This window comes from Rhea pennata, chromosome 16 (genome assembly GCF_028389875.1).
Source record: "Rhea pennata isolate bPtePen1 chromosome 16, bPtePen1.pri, whole genome shotgun sequence".
In the NCBI taxonomy this organism is placed as follows: Eukaryota; Metazoa; Chordata; class Aves; order Rheiformes; family Rheidae; genus Rhea; species Rhea pennata.
In genome coordinates, this window is record NC_084678.1 from 13603445 (window position 1) to 13625815 (window position 22371).

At 36.7% G+C, this 22371-nt stretch overlaps 2 protein-coding genes across 2 annotated transcripts in view; both read right to left on the bottom strand.

The window, feature by feature from the left end:
- The window catches only part of SYCP2 (synaptonemal complex protein 2), a 31205-nt gene extending 19008 nt beyond the window's left edge, over positions 1-12197 (bottom strand). Inside the window, exons 1-17 of the mRNA XM_062589358.1 lie at positions 12174-12197; positions 11366-11506; positions 10995-11123; positions 10514-10618; positions 9928-9952; positions 8893-8978; positions 7952-8040; positions 6894-6928; positions 6095-6237; positions 5962-6014; positions 4896-4941; positions 4560-4655; positions 4002-4062; positions 3674-3822; positions 2657-2731; positions 1973-2128; positions 769-868 (exon numbers count right to left, since the gene is read on the bottom strand). Coding sequence (XP_062445342.1) covers positions 769-868; positions 1973-2128; positions 2657-2731; positions 3674-3822; positions 4002-4062; positions 4560-4655; positions 4896-4941; positions 5962-6014; positions 6095-6237; positions 6894-6928; positions 7952-8040; positions 8893-8978; positions 9928-9952; positions 10514-10618; positions 10995-11123; positions 11366-11506; positions 12174-12197 — 1513 coding nt within the window. The remainder of the gene's footprint in view (positions 1-768; positions 869-1972; positions 2129-2656; positions 2732-3673; positions 3823-4001; positions 4063-4559; positions 4656-4895; positions 4942-5961; positions 6015-6094; positions 6238-6893; positions 6929-7951; positions 8041-8892; positions 8979-9927; positions 9953-10513; positions 10619-10994; positions 11124-11365; positions 11507-12173) is intronic.
- Positions 12198-17023: 4826 nt separating this feature from the next.
- PPP1R3D (protein phosphatase 1 regulatory subunit 3D) lies at positions 17024-22289 on the bottom strand. Its single transcript, XM_062589276.1, has one exon. It carries the CDS (start codon positions 21819-21821, stop codon positions 20907-20909), a length of 915 nt encoding a protein of 304 aa, XP_062445260.1. The 5' UTR covers positions 21822-22289; the 3' UTR covers positions 17024-20906.
- Between the last annotated feature and the right edge of the window lie 82 nt (positions 22290-22371).

Genomic DNA, 22371 nt, shown 5'->3' on the forward strand with positions numbered 1-22371 from the left:
ACCATTTGTAGGAAAGTAATGACTCCCTCTTATGGTAAAGAAAAGGCTCTTCTCCTTATCCCTTCTTCTATGAAAAGGGCTCTTCAAGTCAACATCAGCAGCACCGGACCCGTTGCTCAAACCTGCAGTGGATACTGCCTTGCCTGCCAGCCATATAATCAACTGGCCTTTGAAGAACCACAGTTTTTACGAAATTGGCACAATGAGTTACTCATGTTTGTGAAGAGTCTTGTCAAGCAGATGAGAGTAAAATGCAATGGATAGATGTATACATGGGAGAAAACAGATTTCCCCATGTAACTCCTGTAAAAGCAATCATTACTGAGAATTCTTTAAACTAGGAACATTTGGCTGTCATGAGGAGAGAGATGAAAGCCACTTGTCTTCTAACCATCTGCTTCCATCTCATGAACTAATTTCTCAAGCTTGGTCTGGTACTAGCAGTTGACTCTCTGACAGGCAGCAGAGCAGACAACAGGTGACTTTCAGCTGGTTGGGATGCATTTGCAGCTGCTATTCTTCATCTTATTATGGAAAGGTAGTAAGCAGACTAGTTTAAAAATTTCTGTTAAAGCATCTGCTGGGGAGATTTTGATTATGTTCTTCATTTCCATACCTGCAATGGATCACAGTTCATGCTTATGTTACTTTCATCTTTCTAGCCATTTGCATGCAGGTCACCTAACAGTACATATTATCCCATATAGAAACTATATTTCAAAAACTGTTTATAGCATACTTTTACCCTAAAAGCACTTGCCAACTTACATGTAGTACAAGATACCAGTGGATTCCTTGTAGGAAATCTTGTAGTTCCAGAAATAATCACTGATGCTTCAGACACTTTCCTTTTACAAGATGTGATTATCTTGAAACACAAAACAAACACACATAACATAACATGCAGCCATAAAGATGACAAAACAAGATTTCAGAAAATCTATTTCCAGGAGTCTTTTGACACTTTGTTATTGGGATGTCAATTGCTATTGCTGCACACATCAGTTTAACAGGTGGGCTTTCTGCACTTTTCTGTTTAGAGAAAGTTCACCATGACACACGAATTATTTAAAAATTAAAAACTAAACATTTTTAACTATGATCAATGATTGTTCTTTTTTAAGTTAATTCAGTAAGGGACAAATCTTGTCCCTGATTAATAATCGAAGTAACTAGGATGATTTCCAAGAGTCTTCACAAAGTTATCTCGTAAACTACAAACCAGCAGAACATCAGGGCCAGGTTTACTAGAGGCTGCTGACAGCAAGGGATGCACTGCATGCCTGTTGCATGACAGTGAAGATAAAGCAATGCTACGCACTCATCTTCTCCCCTGTCTCTAGCATATGTGTAGCTAGTCCTAGTATAACTGTGCTACATTTATAACTTCAGAGCTTTAGAACTATGTCACAAAAGAAACAGCAGGCTTCATGAATTTTTCTACTTCCACAATTTAGATTAGAAAATCACCTAAACACAGAAGCTGTCCCATGAAACTGTGCCGAATAATCAGTATACAGAATTCATCTTGACAACCTCATCAGAGCTTTTTTTCTAAACATCAGTTTCAGTGAACACCATGCCTATAGGACTTGCCTCTAATTACAGCTATCACTATACCTGACCATTAACAAGTCTCTAAAGGCTATCCTGGACTTATGCATATCATAAAGAGATATAAGCATATCTTGAAATATTCTGAAGAGAATTTTCAGAGCAGAATGGTTTATTTAATAAAATTAACAATTGCTTTTTATCATGCTTATTTCAAAACTGTAACATTAAATATATAGAGAAATCTTTTTTGAAGAGATTTATATAGCTTTGTGTCAAGAAATAAAATCAAAACCTGCATAACTATATTCCAATGGTAAAATAACAAACAATTTTTTATATCATAAAATACAATAGATATTTCAATTTAGTTGTATTTTTGAGGTAATCGTTTCTGTTTTGATAATCCTACTCTTACCTTGGAGGAAGCATCTTTGCAAATGTCTTTGGTGGCTTTTTTATTCAGAGACCTTAGGGTTCCAGGAAGTTGCTGGTTTTTAGACTCACTGAATTTCTCTTCCACTTCAGCTTTTTCTTCTAAACATGATGACAACTGACTTTCTGGTACCAGAACCTATATAATATTTCGGAGAAGAAACGAAAGTATTAAATATTTCTTTCTTTCTTTTTCTCTCTACATATATGCACAGACATAAAATGTATGTTATAGACATATACATATATATAGTGTATATGTGTACATACATATTAATACATATATATTTATATATAAAAACTTCTTTACCCTATCACTTTCTGCACTCTAGATTTGGATAGGAACTTCACTGCTTTTCTACATATGTATTTTTTTTTGAAAAGAATCCAGCTGTTACTTTGGCTAACAAGAACAGGCTATGAGATTACATTTGATTCACACAAAGAACCTCCCTTGTGTAGATTTCTCTGAAGGACTACGATTTGCATATTTTTTTCTGATTTTCTCCCCAGAGATGCAAATTTGACACATGCATACTTATCACAAATTAGTTAACAGTAATTATCAGTATCTTAAAAGATGATGATTGATCTTAAATTAGCTATTAACCAGAATAAACATAAAAATAATGCGAATAAAAAAAAACATCCCAGCATACTATAATACCTGTGAACCACTTTCATCAAAAACAACATGTACAGTTGTTTTGGCAACTGACGTAGACTGCTTCTTATTAAATCCCTATAAAATGAAAAATCAGTGTAGAATATAAATTTTGCTCAATTTTTAAAAAAACAATCACAAAGGAAATTTTTAAGTCATAGAATGTAAATGTCTGAAACTAGATTAAAGGGGAAAATAAATTCTGCAAGTTGTCAGCAGCTACATTCCTCACAAGCTCCTCAGTCAGGAAGAACTGAAGACAGACTGGATGCCACAGGCAGTAAGGAGAAAGCTATGGCTGGCTAAAAATTTTTGGGCAAATGTTTTTCATTTTAAAATTCCAGTCCACTACAATTATCCATTTAGTCTTACGTGGCAATTCTGAAGAAGAAAGACCGAAACCAGCGCGTGATATTCCAGAAGGTTAGGGCATTGAGTTGCAATGTGGAAGATCCAGTTTCAAGTCTTTGATTTGAATGAGTCTTTCCCAATGGTTCTTATCAGAGCTTCTTCAGCTTCCCATAAATAACATTAACTGGGCAAAAGGAGGAGTCTAATACTACAGTGGTTAGCATGTGAGACTAAACCTTGGCTCAACTCCCTGACCTGAATCAGGGAGCTGGAGAATGAGAAGATGTGACAGAAGCTACAACTATGTTGAAATCAATCCAAAATTCTTAAGTTCATGAGACTGGTAAGCATGTTAGACATTCAGCTTGCAGCGAGTCAGTTCGGAAACAGTTCTGCACTTGTAAACATTCACTTCCCATGCAAAACTTAATCTACCATGTCGCGTTCAAGCCCGTAAAGGGTTTCTTTTCATTTGATAAATATGAATGAATTCCAGAAGGGTAAATGCTGTTCTGTAGGGGCCACAGTAGTCAGGAACTGTATATAAACATACATCAAAAAACCCCCACATTTATAACATTTATATGGCAAGAGACACTCATTTTCAGTGAATAGAAAGAAAAAAAGCTATTAGAAAAGGTTTTTAAACTCTACCTTATGTTTATTTACCTTACATTTGTGTACTCCATAAATCTTTCTGGTCACATCTTTAATTTCCAAGATAGAATCAAAATATATAAAAAAAACATCTCCTCCTTGATCACCCACACTCACTGGGTTTTTTAGACTTATCGTTAATAATTTCTTTGAATCTTTCTCTGAAAGCAAGCAACATTTAAAAAGTACTTTCATTAGAATTTATTAAGCTTACACGTGTAATGTTTTAAATGGTAATTTTGCTTTTCTAAGAATTGAGTCAGCACTTAAGGACTTCAACAATCAGAAAATCTAAGTTAGCATGTAACAAACAATGAAATACATTCATGAGTGTCTGTACCTTCAAGGCTGTACTCTTCTACCTCTTCTTCTGGTATAATGACTGTTTCCCATTGATGATCCTTATATTAAAAAAATACATATTTTTGAGATAAAAATTCGTACTATATTACAATTAAATCAAGTGCGTGATCACAAAGCTATTCAATGAGGCCAAATTTTCAACTTTTTAAAGCCTCTGTTAGAAGAGGTGACAACGAATATATGTGACATTTATAACATAGAATAATATTATAGAACAGTTCTGGCAGAAATATTCATCTAAACAACTAAATCTCATTTATGAGAACTACTACTGCAACTTCATAAATGCCTTCTTTTTCACGTGTGCAGTTATACGTTAAAATGTTCATTAAAATAGTATTAGAAATCCATTATTTTGAAATTGTTTGATCTAAACACGTATAAAACCCCCTAACACAGATCTAACGTAACAGCAACATCAATATAGTTGCAAATAAAAAATCCACATTTAATGTGGGAAAACAAATTTGATATATTAAAAAAAAAAAAATCTACTGCCTCGAGGAATCAAGTATGATGGACAAAGTTAGCTTACAGCATTATCTGCTGCCACATAGAAAGATATACTTCTACTACCAACGTTAAAATCAATCCAAAATTCTTCAAGATTTTCATCCAATGGTATCCGTAGCTAAAACACAAAAAGGTAACACATAAGAGTAAGATGTGAGAATAAAAATTTATGCCACTTAACATGCAGTTAAGTTTTTGTGCTATAGTCTAAGCAAATTTTAAATACATAGACTTCTGTATACACTTGAAAATAATCCTTGTCTCATTTATTCCTTTATTTTCCTTAGCTAGAAGACAAAAGTGTAGTTGAGCTGCCCAAATAAAAATTGCTGGACATATGTTTAGTTCTGTAGCTTACCTCATATTTATCAAGACTTGCTGATAAACACGGATACGTAAAAACCCTGTAAGGAAAGGTTATTTTGTTAAATATTGTAAAATGCTGTAAATAAATTTTGTGTACCTGAACAGAGCACCTGGATTGTGCTTTCAATACAAGACTTGTATACTTTAGAGACTAGGAGGTGAGGGTAATCAAAAGAACTATCATTTTATTGTATTGTTTCCCCCAAAAGAGATGACATGAATACATCTTTACAACTAAAGCAGAAGCACAAGTCTCAGATCTCACTACTATGTTCATAGGACTAGTTTATCTCCTGGTATTTTAAAAGCAGTGTTATAGCAGGTATCCAAACTGAATACATGCTTGTTATGAATAGGTATCAGACAACCTCTTTGCTGTCATGACATAATGATGTAGGTAACATGCAGAATACACAATCATATAGTCAAAAAAAGCTTGTTACTTCCTCTTCCTTTTAAGGTCCCTCTTCTCTAGTAGATATTCTCACTAATACTCTAACTGATCATTAGCTCAACATAACTATCCTATGTCAATGAATAATGGAATATATACCAACAGATTGCTAGCTATTTTTAGATGACATGCCTATTGGAATTAATGAACATCCAGAATTTTGCAGTAGAGCTAAGCAGATTGCAAAGAACTATCCTTGTTTATAAACATTTATTAGAGAAACTGTAGCCTAGGCTTTGTATTGATTAAGAATCTTGTCAAATAGATGTTTTTGGTTTAATGACAAATTCTTTTATACTATTACACCAGCTAATAATATGTAATGTCAAATTTCCCCCCAAATATGGGAGTTACATACTTACCACCCAGATAGTTAAGACAATACCACTGGCTATGTGCCAAGAGAGAGTATTACTCAATTTATTTTCTATTCAGTATTTTAAGCATACCTTGATTTTACACTACAGCAAAATTAGTTTTATCTATTTATACCACTATAACTCATAGTTTATAGAAAATAGGTATTTTGATAACAAGGTTATCCCTGATTAACAGCCATCAAGCACAGCACGAAAACATACTGGCTTTCAAATTTCTACTTTACCTTCTGTTGTCTCCAAGCATGCCATTCACCTGGTTAAGAAATTTTCTGCAGTCCTATTAAAACATAGAGAAATTTCTTGAAGAAATGTAACACTGAAGTTTAGCTCCTTGGAAACAGATTGCACATGACTTACTGTTTCAAACTCAGAATCTTTAATTCCTTTAAATGCATTGGACACAAACTCCATGGAAAACCACTGGCATGCCAGTTCTCCTCTTTGTTTTTCTGATGTCATTCTGCACAACGCTTCTGTAATGGCTACTTGCAGGTCATAGTCTGCAGGTTATAATACATTTTACAGAAACAGGAGCCTTAGAGATGGCTACAGCGTAAAACATTTTACAGAAACAGTACTTTCAGAGATGCTACCGATGTGGAAAAAAATTGTATAGAAGAAAGCAGTATTAGCAGCACCGGATTTTTCATATTACATATCATATATCCAGATATGTAACCCATACTAGATAAATAAAGAATTAAAGGAATAAAGATGACTAAACAATTTATTTTTCAGAAATAAATTTCAACCTAGCTATGAAGGAATGTTAAAGTAACACTACATATATAACAGTTAAGAAGTTTCCAGCTTTCCAATCCCTGAATTTGGAAATTGTTGGTTACCACAGTGACTCCTTACAGAAATTACAGTATCACTAAATTAGTCAGCAGTGTGCTGATCTCAAAGACTAACTTCTTTCTGATCTTCTGTTTTAAAACCTCTATGTTTGAGAAGAAAAGGAGGAAAAGCTCAAAGCTAGCCATACTCTACAGACATCTGAAGCATTCCAGATAGCAGATTATTTCCATGTAATATTTGCATTTTTCAAAGGACTATAATTACAACACTCTCCAACCTGAAGTGTCTTTTCAGGCTTTTTAATGAATGAGAAAAGCAGCTCACTACTAAATTGTTTGTTAAATCCCATGCTTACCTCCAGCATCTAAAATTCTTCTCCCCATATCACTCCTGCAAATAAACAACATGCTCAATCAATATACAACAGCAATACAAAGCACAGAGAAGTTCCAAGTACAACCTAAGTACAAGGAGGAAACCCTGATTCCAGTAAAATAACAAACTTTAAAGAGGGTAAGTTTTTTTACCTGCTACGCAGCAGCAGTATTTCTGGTTCAGGACATAAGCATTTGAAAAAGTATAACAGTAATCATCCCAAGAAATACATAGATGGTTTTGGGGATGCAGTTTAAAATAACCCTGCCTCCTTTCTCTTCACAAACAGCATAGTCTGTTAATATATACAATAAGTATTAAAAAGAAAAGGGAGATCTTCATTCCTATTCCTTCCCTTTCACTCACATTAAGTGTTAGGACCCCAGTAAATCACCAGTTTCGTGTCCATTAGAATGACCTCTTGGAATTAAGAAAAACTCCTGGAATTAAGAAAAACTCAACAAATCACAAGTTAAAAGGAAACCTTCACATGACAGGAAGAGGAATGCATATCCCAAGTTCATGCAAAGCCTCCTGGAGTCAACTGACCCAAAAGTAATTGTAATAACTTAGTTCATTGAGATGGCCTCCTGGTACCAGTGTTCTGCCTGGCTCCTTTTTGCCCACATTTCATATATCTGAAAGCACCTCTGGGAAGTAAATCATCTGATATATACAAATATAAACAAATGCTATCAAAACTTTTCCAAAAAATTCTGTAAACAGCCTGTCCTTCCAGTAGGTGATTCACTGTGCCTTACCAGAAGTTCTTAATAAGTGTTCAATAATTTTAAGACAACTCAGATCAGGTGAAGCCTAACTCAGATTGAGAAAGAGAAAATTCAGGTCTGTAAGTGAGAATAACCTCTTTATAAGAACAACTGCCGCAAGGCAACACCACCGGCTACACAGCTACAAATGCAAAAATGTGTTAAGCAGCAACCTACCTGCAATCATTATAAATAGCCTCAGTCAAAACTGTCTTCCCAGCAACATAAACAACATAATCATACAAAAATTATACTGAAAATTATTTACATGACAAGCAATATTTCCTTTGCAGAAAATATCTTTTTCCTCGCATCTCGAGGCATGTTGTCAAGCATTAAATTAAGTTTTCTTACTACCTAAGAAAAAAATGAAAAAAGAGAGTAGATTAAATATAATGTAAATTGTTACAGTTTAAGTTCTTCTCTAACTAGATATTGGGTCCATGTGGCACATTTGATGAATATCAAGAAAGTAACATGTTTAAATAATTGCAAGGCAAGAAAAGATAGCAAGAGGTAGACTGATCTTAAATTGCAACTACCTTAATAAACTACCTCAACTAATGTCAGTAAATTACTTTAATGTAAATATAAGTTATTAACAGGTTGTATTTCTTACTTGCAGATACAAACATGGAAACAAACTTTCAGTGCCAGAGTTTTATCTATGGTTGATTGCTGGACTAAAATGTACCTTAAATTTCCATCAAAATGCCTCTGCTTTGAACATGTAGCCCTTATTGAAGACTTTTTTTGTAATTTTACCTTCCTTAAAGGGGAACAAAGACCTGGAAATGTGATGTTACTAAAGTAAATAGAATAAATTCACAGTATGCTAGAGGTGTAGGAATTTTTAAGGAATTTATACAAGTCTTAAAGCTATTCATAGCAATTGTAACAGAGCATATAGATAAATAAAAGCATTGGAGATTATCTCCCCAGAATCTGTTCTATCAGTGTTACGTTATTTACTGTCCAAAATGAAAATTCAGGTCAGTGAGCTAAAAATAGTTACAAACATACAAAGGACAACAAAAACACTCCCAGAGAAACATTACTAAATGTTTCTCTAAATACTAAAGCACTAGAATATTCTTCTTTCTGTAGCAACAGTACAATTAAAATATTAACCAGCTTTATAAAAACCCATTAGAACACCAAAAACTGCTAGAATCAAAACACTACTGCTTAGAAAAAGGAATTATTTACCTCCTGCTGAACGTAAATATTAATTCTTACATCAGCAATGAGGGTACATGCTCTCAGTACAAACTTTTCTAGTATTTGCATTTTACCTAGTGAATAGTGAGGGAAAAAAAAAGTTATCAAAAGTGCATGAAGGGTAATTCCTCAGCAGTGCTTGCAAACACAAATTCATCTTCATTTAGAAATAAAAGAGTATGTTTTCCTTTCCATATGCAATTACTGATATTTAAAAAAACAAACATTTTGAACTTCATGGCTCATCTGTAAACAGAATGGTTACTGCAAATCATATTCTGAAAGCACAAGTCCCCTGTGCATGAGATCACCTTTAAAAGACACTCAAATCAATTCTGCAACTAAGCTCTCTGAAATATGATTCAGATCCTGGAAATGTACCTTGCCAAGGACAAGGAAATAAAACTTTCATTTTGATTATGATAGCATAAAGGTCTGCAGTGACTTTCTACCACCAGTGCTATACTGAAGAATAACAAGATTAAGATCTTACAATAACAAGGTCAAAAAAGATCAAGGACTACTGTGCTATGGCTAGCTACCGCAGTAGGTTAGAAACACTGTACTTTTAAAGAAAAAAACGATTTAATCGCTGTCACTGAGGAGACTAGACTCTTTTATACTGATATAAGCAAATTATTTTTAAAGAAAATCTATCAGTACAGAACTCGAACAATCAAAGGTACACTTGATAATCAAGCTTGTTTCATATGAATCCGAACTAGCATAGTCCTTGGGCTTGCGCATAGATTAAGCCTTCTTAAGAATAAGCCTTTTTCTATCATCACCTATTAGCTGAAGCACACAGATCTGGTATATCTACATTAAATCAAGAAACTTTGTACCACCCTCCATCATATACGTAGAACTGTTCTCAAAACTAGCTTGCTTTTAGACAGCTCCATGAGCATTCTTGCACCACTTGGGCATTCCCACAACAAATCTGGTAGCTTTAGAACACTTCAAGGTGTTCTAAAGAGACATTTTTAATACCATATCTAGTGTAAACATTTTTAAACTCACCTTCAGGACTGGTATCACATATAATCTACGATAAAAAAAAACAACATAAAAATCAGGTAACGCACATCTAAAACAAATAATCTAAATGCATTTAATATTCTAGTTTTGTCATCCCTTAATGAGGGCTGTAAGAATCCTCTTCTAATACCAAGGCTAGTTGCCTGAAACTGTATTTCAGTTAAACTTGCGGGAATATTTTCCTCCAATAATAAAAACATTTATGCATAGACTTTTGTTTAGAAACATAAGAAGTCTCATGGACCTTATAAATTTTAGACAAAAACTTGCAGAATTAGGATACAGCATACCAACAACTATGCAACAAAAATTAGACTGAAATTTTTTTTAAATTAAAGTTATTATTATTCATATTCATACACATCAGATGAGTATGAATACGAATAATAATGACTATGAATACAGGCAAACTATCCAAAAAGACTTGCAACATATTTCAGAACTCAGTGCAACATTAACTATAGAAAGAAATTAAATTGAAATACGTTTGAAAGTCTTTTTGTTGCTCAACTACTAATAATTTTCACAAACATACGCTTAATGTATTTTATTATCAACATATTTTTACCAGTAACACGTCGAAGAAATCTTCAGCTAAACTTGTAAGCACTTCATTTTTCTCATTTCCTCTAAGAATCAGAACTGTTTTTACCTTTTCAAACCAATTCACCATGTAAAAGGAAAAAATAAAAGCAAATCAGTGTCTTAATACCATGAAAAAAGAACAATGGTTTGTAATATACTTAAGCAAACTTATGCAAAGTGTATAAAGATTAGAAAACTATGGTTATCAGTCTCCTGAGTGTACTTTAGTCCCAGACAGAAATTTCACACATTGACTAAGCAAATGTACGTGATCTTAACCTGAGTCACTTGCACAGCTGACTTCTGAAAACAAAAACTGTTTTTAACAAGATTGGAAGAAAATCTTAACTTAGAAATAACTGAAGACTAAACTGCATACTAAGCTATTCAGCACTGAAGTATTACTTAGGTTTGCTTCATTATTTTTTATTTTTAAGTTACATATGCTTTATGGTTATACTTATCCTTTCAACAAGACCGTATTTCATCATTGCTGGGAGCCCATCTTCGCCTGCTATGCTGATTTTTTTCCCACATTTCTGAAAAGAACTTAGTAAAGTTGAAATATTTTTGACTTCTTGTTTGTCAAGTTCCTAAAACAGAAGTTATATTATAAGCTTTAATGTATGATTCTAGAAGAATCTTTACTTAATCAACTAAATGCCTTTTTGTTCTCAAAAGTCACCTTAATTACTCCTTGAAATAGAAGTTTCATTCTTAAATTTTATGTACTTTTTTCAATTAACTGCTGGTATAAACCAAGCCACCTGAAACATTTTTTTTTTTTGGACTATTACAATAACAGCATAAACCTCTGATGTAATGACTACATTACCCGACACAGAAGCTTGTCTAATTTGTTGACAAATTGTTTGCTGCATTTATGAGAGAGATTTTCACAGTCCTTTGTTTGCAGAAAATGTTCTAATAATTGGAAATCTTTTTTCCTTGTAGCTTCATCAATTAGCTTTTCCAACTGTCAGAGTAAAAAAAAAAAAAAAAAAAAAGTAACTATTTCTGTATGGTCAAGATTTTGATGTAAGCTTTTATGTATTATCTGCTGGACTTTAAGTGAACATAGCAAATTACAAAACCATTAAATGTAAAAACTGAAGTACAGAACACCGTATTTAATGTATTAATCATAACAAAAACTCAGTGAAGAAGTATTTGTATTTGCTAGCTTTCCCAAACTGGACAGTTATTTTCTCCTCATATTACAAATAGGTACTTGTTCATTGTATTAACATCCCTTCCTTAGTACATTTAATATTTTGCATTTCTAAGTTATCTGTGACTTTAAAGATACTAAAATATTTAATAATGACTCCTGTCTTTCTCATATATTTTGCTACTCTATTCTTTTTAGAGCAGTTATAAACTGATTCTAAAATTTTTGATCCTAGGTACCATCCCAATTAATTCATGAATATCAATTGCATATCTTTATTTTTATCAATAACTTCCAAATCCTCTTGCTCTTTATCCAGCTTATCACCGATACAGTCAATGAAAAAAATTTTCTTATCACATTCTTTTTCATACTGCAATTTTCCCCTTCTACTTAAATACTAGAAGAGGTTCTTTAAGTTAGTAGTAATTAAAATAACCAATACTCATTTTCTTACTTTAAAAGTACATACCTTCATCTCATTCCTTGCTGCCATTTTGGCATTTCATCTATTCAGCTGCATAACAAAGGAATAATCATCACTTGACTAAAAATCAATTCATTAACATAGACTTCCAGACAAATTTCGAATCAGTTTCACAAACATGGTGTCAAAAATTAACCAGGCAAAATATATTACAAATTCCAGAATTTTTCAGGAGTGGGAATTAACCTACTATGGCATATAAAGGAACATCCTCAAATGCAATTGGTTAAAATAAGAAAAGACAAAGTGAATGATCAGCTTCAACAGTGGAGATGTGGGAGGTTCTGCAGTGGACTCTCGTTATACAGAAATAGGGCAAGTAGCAAGATAGCAACGCCAACTGCCAACTTGAGGTAATTCAGAAAAGGTAAATTAACAGCCAAAAGTGAAGAATAGCAGAAGGGCCTCATTATAAAATGGCAGATGAAATCGTTGAAGAAAAATATGATGAAGCATATGGAGGAAAAATCACCCTAACTACAGCTATAGCGATGGGCTCTGAAGTGACTATTACCAGTAAAGAGCAAGATCTTGGGATGACAGTAGTTTTCTGAAAACATCAGTTTAATGCTCAGGAGCAGATAAAATTTAGTTTTCAAAATTAACAAAGCAAAAACATTTTTATGCTGTGTATAAACTCATCTACATCTTGAATATGTCATGCAGTTCTAGATTGCCCATCCCACAAACTCTATAGAAAAAGCACAGAAGAGAGAAATAATGATTAAACATGCAGCGCAGCTCCCAAACACGTGATGGGGGAACTCAGAATAGATGCAACATTCCAAAGTAACACAAAACCAAGAAATACAAGGTCGTTTTTCATGCTTTCCAATGCAAGAATGCAAGTCTTCACTGAAGCCTTTACTATCACCTCACAATTCTCTTATCTCCTGCCTAGTCAGGGAAATCAGGAAAGGAAAAACAAAGACCCCATTTCCAGGCACCTCCTGGTTCTTGAGGCAGAGACACACCTGCCCTCAAGACACACAGTCACCGACACCTTCCCTGAGAGCCTGGCTCCTGAAAGGAAAACTCTCCATCACACCTCCCCAGCGGTGTCACGCTCCGACAGGAGAGCAACAGGCCGCAAATGGTCCCTGAAGGACATAACGCACCTCACCTCAGCGCACCTCACGACACGCTCCCCTCCCCTCCCCGCCGGAGCGAAAGAGGCGCCAAATCCCGACAGCCAATCACGTCCAGGCACGAAGACCTTCCAGCCAATCAAGACCCCTAGAGCGCTTTCCGGAGGCGGGACGGCGGTGTGGAAGCGGCTGCTCCTCCTCCCGCCGCTCCCTCGTGCGCCACTCCCAGCCAATGAGCCGCTGCGGAGGGGGCGGTGCGTGGCCGAGGCGCGGCCCCACAGCTGCTCTAACCGCCGAAACGCCCGCAGGGGCAGAGCGCGCGCGCGGCGCCGCGGCTGCCTGGCTGCGCAAGGGCCGGGACGCCTCTGCCCCCTCCCTCAGAGGAGAGGTGCCCGTCGCGGGGCTTCACTAATGCCCGGTACGGCCCTCCCGGGGTTGTGCTAACGCCCGGTGCGCCCTCGTGCCCCGCGTTATCCAAGGGCTGTGTGTAGGAGTGCTCATGTTCTCCCTGTTTTATATTCCAGCGTGTCTTCATCCACAGTCAGTATTTAAACCACGCTCGCGTCATTGCTCTGTGTAGACAAGAGTTACCGGACATGCATTTGATAAACCAGTGTACATCAATCAAAACTCCGTAATTCAAAAACATTTTCACTACCATCAAGCATGCGAACAGGTAGAACAGTTAACCGAAGCCACAAAACTTTAAAAATTAGGGGCCTGTATTGACATCCATGGTCTTTATTATACACAGGGAATTAAATCCAACAGTTTTTAAATAAACAGTTTTTTAATCCAACTGTATTTTAAATAAAATAATGCCATTAATTTTCTAAAAGAAAGAACGACAAAGAAGCTGTTTTTTGTCATTTAAACAAGAAATGGTTTAAAACACCACCAGATGTCACTGTAACTCAAGTAAATGACAACTGCTATGAGAATTTTAAGTATGTGCTGAGGAGTCGACTTAATAGGAGAGACGAGTGCTGAGAGTTTTACTGGTTAATCTAAAAAGATCAACTATAACCTTAACTGCTATCACATTTTCTATCGAGAAAGCTTTATTAAAAGATAAATAGGTGGTTTGAAGCACATCTCTAGAAATACAGCTTTACTGAGAAACCTACCAGGGACAAAATTTTGCATGAGAAACTTGGAGCCTCAGAAGTTTTCTATAAAACTGTACTGAATTCTCTTTTCACCGTATGAAGCATAAGTAAATAAAAGTTAATTTACATTTAATGCTTTCCCTTATGGGTCACAGCAGAGTACACACCCGCTCAGACTGTCCGCAGATTCGTATCTTTTAAAGCAACCAGCCTTCCTCATTCCACAACGGAAGGAGAATCAGGCATAAAGAAGGGCAGAACGCCATCATACACTTTCCTTCCTGCACCAGGTACTTACATCTTTGCTATTATAATCACGTCTGACATGATTAGGAGGCTACTCTACATTCTTTGCTAATTCTTTAGCATATGTTTTGTGCAGCAGAGAGAGATAAAAGGTCAACAGACTTTTCATACAGTTTTGCATTAAACAGACTGGAGAAAGCAACAAAAGCCATCAGTTCTCTGCACATACATCTGCTAGGATTTACAGAAAATGCTGGGAAATACTTTTCAATTCCCATATCCCAGCATTCATATTGAAAATACATTTTTTCATCTCTGAGGCTATTTATGAAAAATACAAAGGTTGAAACATTTTATCACTTCACATGCAGAGTTCCATGACCCTTCTGCAGACAATTCCTTTGGAAGGCATTCTTTGATTATAAAAAATGCTTAAGAAGTGCAGAGAAAAAGGAATCAAAATTGTTTTTAGGACTATATACAGGAACTCTTTCTTCACTATAGTAGCACAAATGTTTAACTTCATTAGAGATACTGAAAAACATCATAAAAGTCAATATAATCAGTCTTTGGTGCAGCTGCTCTTGTATGTAGAACTAAGAAGGGTCAAAAGCATTTATGCCAAACAGATTTAATATCAAGTATCAGCAGAAATAGTTGCAGGTCTGAGATTACAAGCAGAAGGCCAAATCAGGAAAGAAGCTAGTTCTAACATTAGACTCATGTTGACAAATGACTAATCACTTAGACTTGCCCTTCTGGGCCTTTAACAGGCAAAGCTGGAAAGTACATGCAAGTATTAAGCACTGATAAAACACTAAATTAAGTACTGTAGCTACAATAGAGTATTAGCATGCTACTATATGCTAGAATCTTTTTTTTTGTAAGATAAAAACAAACTATGACTTTGAAGTTAAATGTAAAAATAACATCTGTATCAGAAATAACACTATCTGTAAGATAAACCTATTGGATGCTCACAGCTGAAGCCATGCCGAAGTCTTGAAAAACCAGCTCAGCAAAATAGTATCGATATTTTTATTGCTGGTTATCTAGATACAGGGAGATTTCAGATGAAATAAAGAAACTAGAATATCCTGCCCCTAAGTATTCTGATTTGTGATGTTTCTTTGATATGTGTGCCTGCACACTGACACAATATACACTAAAGTAAGTTCACATTGTTTTAAAGTAATTTGTTAAAATCAAAGATCACTATCCCTTGCTCGTCTCCTGGTTAGTCTAAACAATGATTACCATATTTAGTTCTAGGTGATGCTTAATATTGTATTTGAGTGGATAATGTAAGGACTATGAAGGTGGTACTGCTAGTTCTGACTGAGATCAATAGCATAGGAAAAGGGGAAAACAAGAGTGGCACTCTCCTTTATGCATCAACATGCCCGTACATTTTTTTTATATACATATATATATATATATAGTATATATCACATTATCTGCATACTTTATAATGACACTGAATAAAATGAATGACACTGAAATTCTGAAACAATATAAACACTCCTGTGTATTTAATCTGTCATTTGCAATAACTATTTTTATCCCAAACAAACTTGACAATGAAATGTCAAAGACACTAACACTGATTAAAAAGTAATTGGTAATATGCCTGTATTAATTATGTCTTCTAATGAAATATCTCAATTTTCCATTAAAAGAAACCTCACAACAGGTTATTCAGTCTTTGAACTGTATCAAATAACTGCTCAGTGCTGAAGGAGATGCATCTCAGATGAGGATAAATCAGAATTCACATTTAAGAATTACTACAAGTTAGAATCAGTTACTATGGTAGATATGTAGATATGAACAGTCTTATAACATGCCCTATTTTGATATATTTTAATGAAACCTGTAAGTGAAAACAACAGATCTGAAGGAAGACAAAGAATTCAGCAACAGAAACAAGAAAAACAAAATGAGGAAAGAATAACGCAATTGAACTGTGAGCCTTTGAAATTAAAGAGTAAAGACGACTATCTGGTACAGCTTTGGGATGTGTTACTAGAAGAGAGACTCTCTTTTTCTTGCAACCACATTAAAATCAACAGGCAGATTGCCTTTTCCCAGTATCAGATTTTAATCCTATAGCTGCTATCTACACAGAACTCCTAGGTGAAATGACAACAAGTTCCATGTAAGAAGCAGCAGCATGGTCATTTTTGTGGTTATACAGACTAATCACTGTAATTTTTTCAAGTGCTGGTCATTTTTTAGCAATTACTGAACCCACCCATCATATTTTCTAACCTGTATGTTACTCTGTGAGCAACAGCTCAGCACTGAGTTGCCTGATGACCAGTACTGTCTAACAGTAGTACCACTAAGCAAATACAACAGAAAAGTGGAACAATTTTATGACAATCTCCCATATTAAAGTAGCAATAATTTTATTATTTCAAAATGAATTAAGCACTTCACAATTTTACAACTCTCTATTAAAACAAAATGACCTTTTGCCTATTATATGTGCTTTATTGACATAGTGCATAATGTATTTTATTCTGGACAAGACATTTAATCAGGAAAGACAACTCCTTCTCATTTACACAGATTCCACGTTTGTGTAAAAAATATGCTTGAAAGAGCCCCAAAATTGTGGACTACTATACATTCATTTATATCTGTAATAAATACAGGGCTTTTTTTTAAAGTGCATTATATGACAGTAACCTCTGTGAAGAATCAACTATTACAAAAGCCTGGTTATAAGGGAAGTGCTCCATCTGAACACAATGCAAGAAGTCAAGTTGCCCTGAGAATTTATAAAGGTGGTCATAAGTTTACCATCAGGATAGGTACCCGTTAATACTACTTAATGGCTTAGTATCTTTTTCATCAACTAGAATCCTTTTGATTTTCACCGGTGAGTATGGGGGGGGGGGGGGGGGAAATGAGTGCAAATTTCATCTTCCATACGACAGGAGTCAGTTCTAATGTGTGAATATTAGCAATTTAAGAACATCGTAAAGAAAAGCTTCTTCATACACTGAATTGAGAGATTGCCCTCAGTTCTTTTATAAGTTAGGCCTGCTTAACTCAGAGTCAGCAATGCCAAACAACTGATTTAGTAACAGCTACTTTCAATTCTTCTCCAGCAGTGCAAGACAAGCAAAGGGATAAAAGGCAATCTTGTAATAGTACTTTAATACTCAAGATTTTGCATGTGCAAATACGCTAAGAGGTTGCAGAAGGAAGACAATACAAGCTGAATTCATAGTGCTGAGCCATTCAGTTCTGCCCTCTCTCTGATACTGTGAGATATGCGGCATTAACCTTTAAACTGAGAGCCTTAGCTTTACAAAATCTGACTTTGCAGTAGCACTGAGATTTTTACGTTTGCTAGCACACGAATGATTGTCTCCCAGATGGCAGCCACGAGGTATTTCTACCAGTAAGTCAAATATTATATTGGGTTCCAGCAACATCCAGATTAACTGGTATTTGATACTAGTCTCAGAAAGAGATTTTTAATGGTGTGCTGGGAGGCAATTCAATGTTCTCGCAGCCAATTCAGTGTTCAGTGACTGGAGGAGGAACAACACTTTAAAACAGTGCCTTTTAATCAACACAAGTGCTTCTATGTGTGTTTTCACTGTCTTCTTTTCTGAAAAAAATATATAACTCCACTTCTATAGACTTTACCAGTACTAGGTCAACTTAAGTGAGCAAGTTTCAACAAAGTAATGCAACAAAATTCAATTTATACCAAGATTTTTCTGCAGGCACTTAAGGTGTGATTCATCTCACCTGACTTTATGTCTACAGAACATGCTTGGCATTGCATGGTTTATACTAATGCTAAGGATTACGTTATGTCTGAACTAGTCCCCCAATGTTATCCCAGCATTCAGTGGAGACAACAGCTTGTCTACTGACTACACTGACTACATCTCCATTGATTGAGTTTAGGATGATGAGTTTATAGATATATATGTCACATATGTTCATACATTATTTAGTCATATGAAGCCTGCCATAGGAGGCAACAGACCTTATAACCTGATAGTGCCCCATCTTACAGAGCTGCTTATTTTTTCTGTGGTATACAAGGAAGATCAAACTTCTCAATTCCCTGTACTTATTCTTCCAGGACACAAGTTGTGCTTCCAGATTGCTTATGGCCACTCCTGTGATCCAGATGCAGAAAACACTGCGGGTGGACTGAAAAGTCTATAGCAGCCCTTCAATCTGTGCAGTAGGCAATCACACCTCATCCCAATCTCAAAGCGCTCTACCTGCCATTAGGTTATGAAATATCCTAATAGAGCAGTTGTATTACTCCTTCAAAACCGTATCAGCCTAAACTTGCAACCTCAGAATGCTCCAGTACAAAATGGAAGTATTAACAGCATTCACTGTCTCTTAAATGGACTAACCACTAACAAAGAAATGACTATTTTTACCATTCTCTAGTAATAGATAACCACTGACACACACATAACCGAACACTACATATACAAGCAATAAAACCTATTGTTACTGCAAGTAGGGGGGCTTACAATAACAGCAATAATCAGAACTTGACTTTCAGAGGCAGAAAGTACTTGCAACTCAAACTGAATTAAAGTCCCAACAAATGCCTACTACAGCTGAAAATAAGACATTCAAAATACATCTTGTATTTCCTGCTATACTGAGTAACTATGTAACTTACATAAATTGGTTCTGTGAGTTTTAGATGGTTGACTTAGTTTAGAAATGAAAAAGGCATATAAGCAGCCACTCTGGTAACAGCAATTGCTAACAGAAATGACTATTCAAATTAGAGCAGGAAAAAAACCCATGATTTTCAAATTTTATCACAAGATTTTTTTTGGAATAAATCTCCCATGTACTGAGACAACATCCAAGTAAAGAATACAACTTCCCTAGAAGGCTGGCTAACTACCCTAATACATGGAAAGTATTTCTAATTCAAGAATTTTGTTCTGAAATCAATTTCAGAGCTGTCTAGGTTAGACAGCAGGTATGAAATGAACTAAACATGTTGCAATTCAAAACAGAACTTCAAAAAGTAGCATAGCAATAAACTATGTATTTGGCAGACTGTTCTCAGTTACTTTGCTCTCACTGCTGCAAAACTCTATTTGTGGAGCCATGTAAGCATCAATTTATCAGTAAAATCACCATTTTCCTTTGAAGTTTTGTGTTCATAGGACGGTCCTGGAGTTGAACTACTTTATAATCAGTAGCAGTTGATTAGAGAATGCAAAATGCTACTGCAATAGTACTGAGACACTAGGAAACAGGGATTCAACGTTCTATTCAAAGGTTCTGTGACCAGCTCACTGCACTGTCTTTATAGTTTGTCTTTCATACCCTTGTCTGGATTTATAAATTTACCTGTTCCCAGTATTGGTGTAAGATCATTACTATTCACGTAGTGCTTTGAGATCTTCCGAGTGCAACTGCAACACAAGTGCAAAATTGCTCTAGTTTCCCTTAACAAAAAGAGTTGCACAAGGAATGAACAATTCCATTTCCCTGGAGAAAAAGTCTACTTGTACATCATGGCAAAAAAATGAGACCTTGCCCATGGTCAGCCTTATATACACTTAAATCACTCCTGCTGCCTACAGCAAACATTGGAGATGAGAAAAGGCACATGTTTTTTTTTTTTTTTTTTTTTTTTAAGGGAAATAGGAAGAGAAGCCGGGACATTTTCATGTTGTTTTACCTCATAATTAAATTCAATTAACCCAAATATTAATAGAAACACTTAACATGGTTAAAACATTAAAAAAATATACTTGTATGAATACAAATACTTCCCTATAGTGGCTGCCATCCAAATTTTGCTAAGCTGGAATAGTGCCCAGACTTGCTGAGATAATATAAACAAAAATAGAAATAAAAACAGTAAAGCTACACTGTCCATTTAAAAAAACAGACAGTACAAAATGGTAAAATAAACTGGTTACAAATATTTTATGCAGTCCAGAATACTATTAGCAACATAAAAGTCTCTCTCTTTGCTGACAACATCCCTTTGAACTATTCTGCACTGATTCACACACTACAAGAAATCACATGGGCTTTCAACGGATGTAACTCAGCAAACATTTTGGCCCTTTATACTTTTTGAGAGGTTTAGAACAGTTTGTACACATCACTGGCTATTTTCCTGTGCTGAAACACTTTGCCAGGTTTGGCAGGCTTCAAAAAGAAGCTTTAGGCCATAGGAGCACAGAGCAATGCAAGGGAGGAGAATAAGGCTGTTCAAAATCTGCTCTGCATCCCGTTTCTTTTGCTCAGATGAAGTGGATCCAGCTCTCTTCACATTCTCTAGGCATCTTAAGAGGGTAATTCCGGCAGGTAAAACTGTAGTTTTTGCCTCTGTTGTTATCCCAATACTCCTGGCCGTTGACTTGGTATCTTGCTGCAAATTGGACTACAGAACACAGTTGAAGGAGGAAAGGAGGTACAGGGAGAAAAAAAGTGAAAACATCAATGTGAGCCTGTCCATTTTTCTCAAGGATGCTATTATGCCAATGAGCATACACTTCATGGAGGCTTTTCCACTGATTGAATGTGTATCGCACAGATACCTGCTTCTCAAAAGCAATATTACAAACTTGGATGTTGCCACTGAGCCCCAGATCTGAACTGGTCACTCGTTCAAGACACACCTGCTGCTCCTGAAGTCGGGCAGAGAAATCCACACAATCCGCGGGCTGCTGGAAGTCAGGCACCAAGCATTGCATGGTGAACTCCAGGTCCAAGCTGTTGCACCAGAGGTCTGAGTTTATGGAGAGCCTGGAAAGGACATGCAAGGGGACTGATGGATCCTCTCCAGTTTGGAAGACTTTGACTTCAGTCAGCTCTAAGCCCAAAGCATCAGCAAATCTCACCCTGTTCGTACGACCCTTGCATCCTGGAACTCGGCACTGAACTCCTGCTCGCTTTCTTCTTTCAGGCGATGTAGGCAAAGACCTTGCTCGGCGGCGTATGATAGGCCGTAAAGCCGGATCGCAGCTGGTGGCGGTGCTGCTCTGAAACTGATTTGGCTGCGAGTCGCCCTTGGCTGGGATACCGCTCAGAAGATTCATGCTGCTACTTGTGTGAACCGCCCGGGGCTGCTGCTGCCCCTGACCCGGCGCTGCCTCAGCTCTCCAACAGAGATCAGAGAGGTAGCTGGGACTCCTCCGAGGAACACGTACCTCCATTCTTTACCGATGACAAGGAGCTGAAGTTGCCACTGCAGATACTGAGTACTGCCTTTCTGAAGCACGTAACTTGGGAATGGCGGCCAGAGCAGGAGGGTACTGGGGGTGGTTGTGCTGGTGGCGGCAAGAGCCCACGGGAGCAACGCAGCCTTCTGCAACTTGGAAGAAACTTGGAAGCTCTCGCAGTAGCTGGCAGCTCCTGCATTGAAGGGGAAAGATGAGGGCGGCCTCACTGGCTGGTGAACTCGAGGCTGTTACCTTGGCTGGCGGAGCCGGTGCTCAGGCTGGAAAGGGCACGAGCTGTATCACAGCTGCTGCTGGAGGACCCGAAGTTCTCCCGCGGGCTGGAGACCGACTGGAGGCTGTCGTGCGGGGCGCCGGCGGGCTCCAGGCTGCCCCAGGGGCTGCGGGAGGCCGGGCGCGGCCGCTGCACGGCGCGGCGCTGCGGGCTGTCCCCGCAGCGGCCGCAGGGACGCTCGAGGCTGCCACACCGCCCGGCTACGGGCTGTCGGGCGGCGCGGCGGAGCGGGGACTGCGGCCTGAGGGGGAG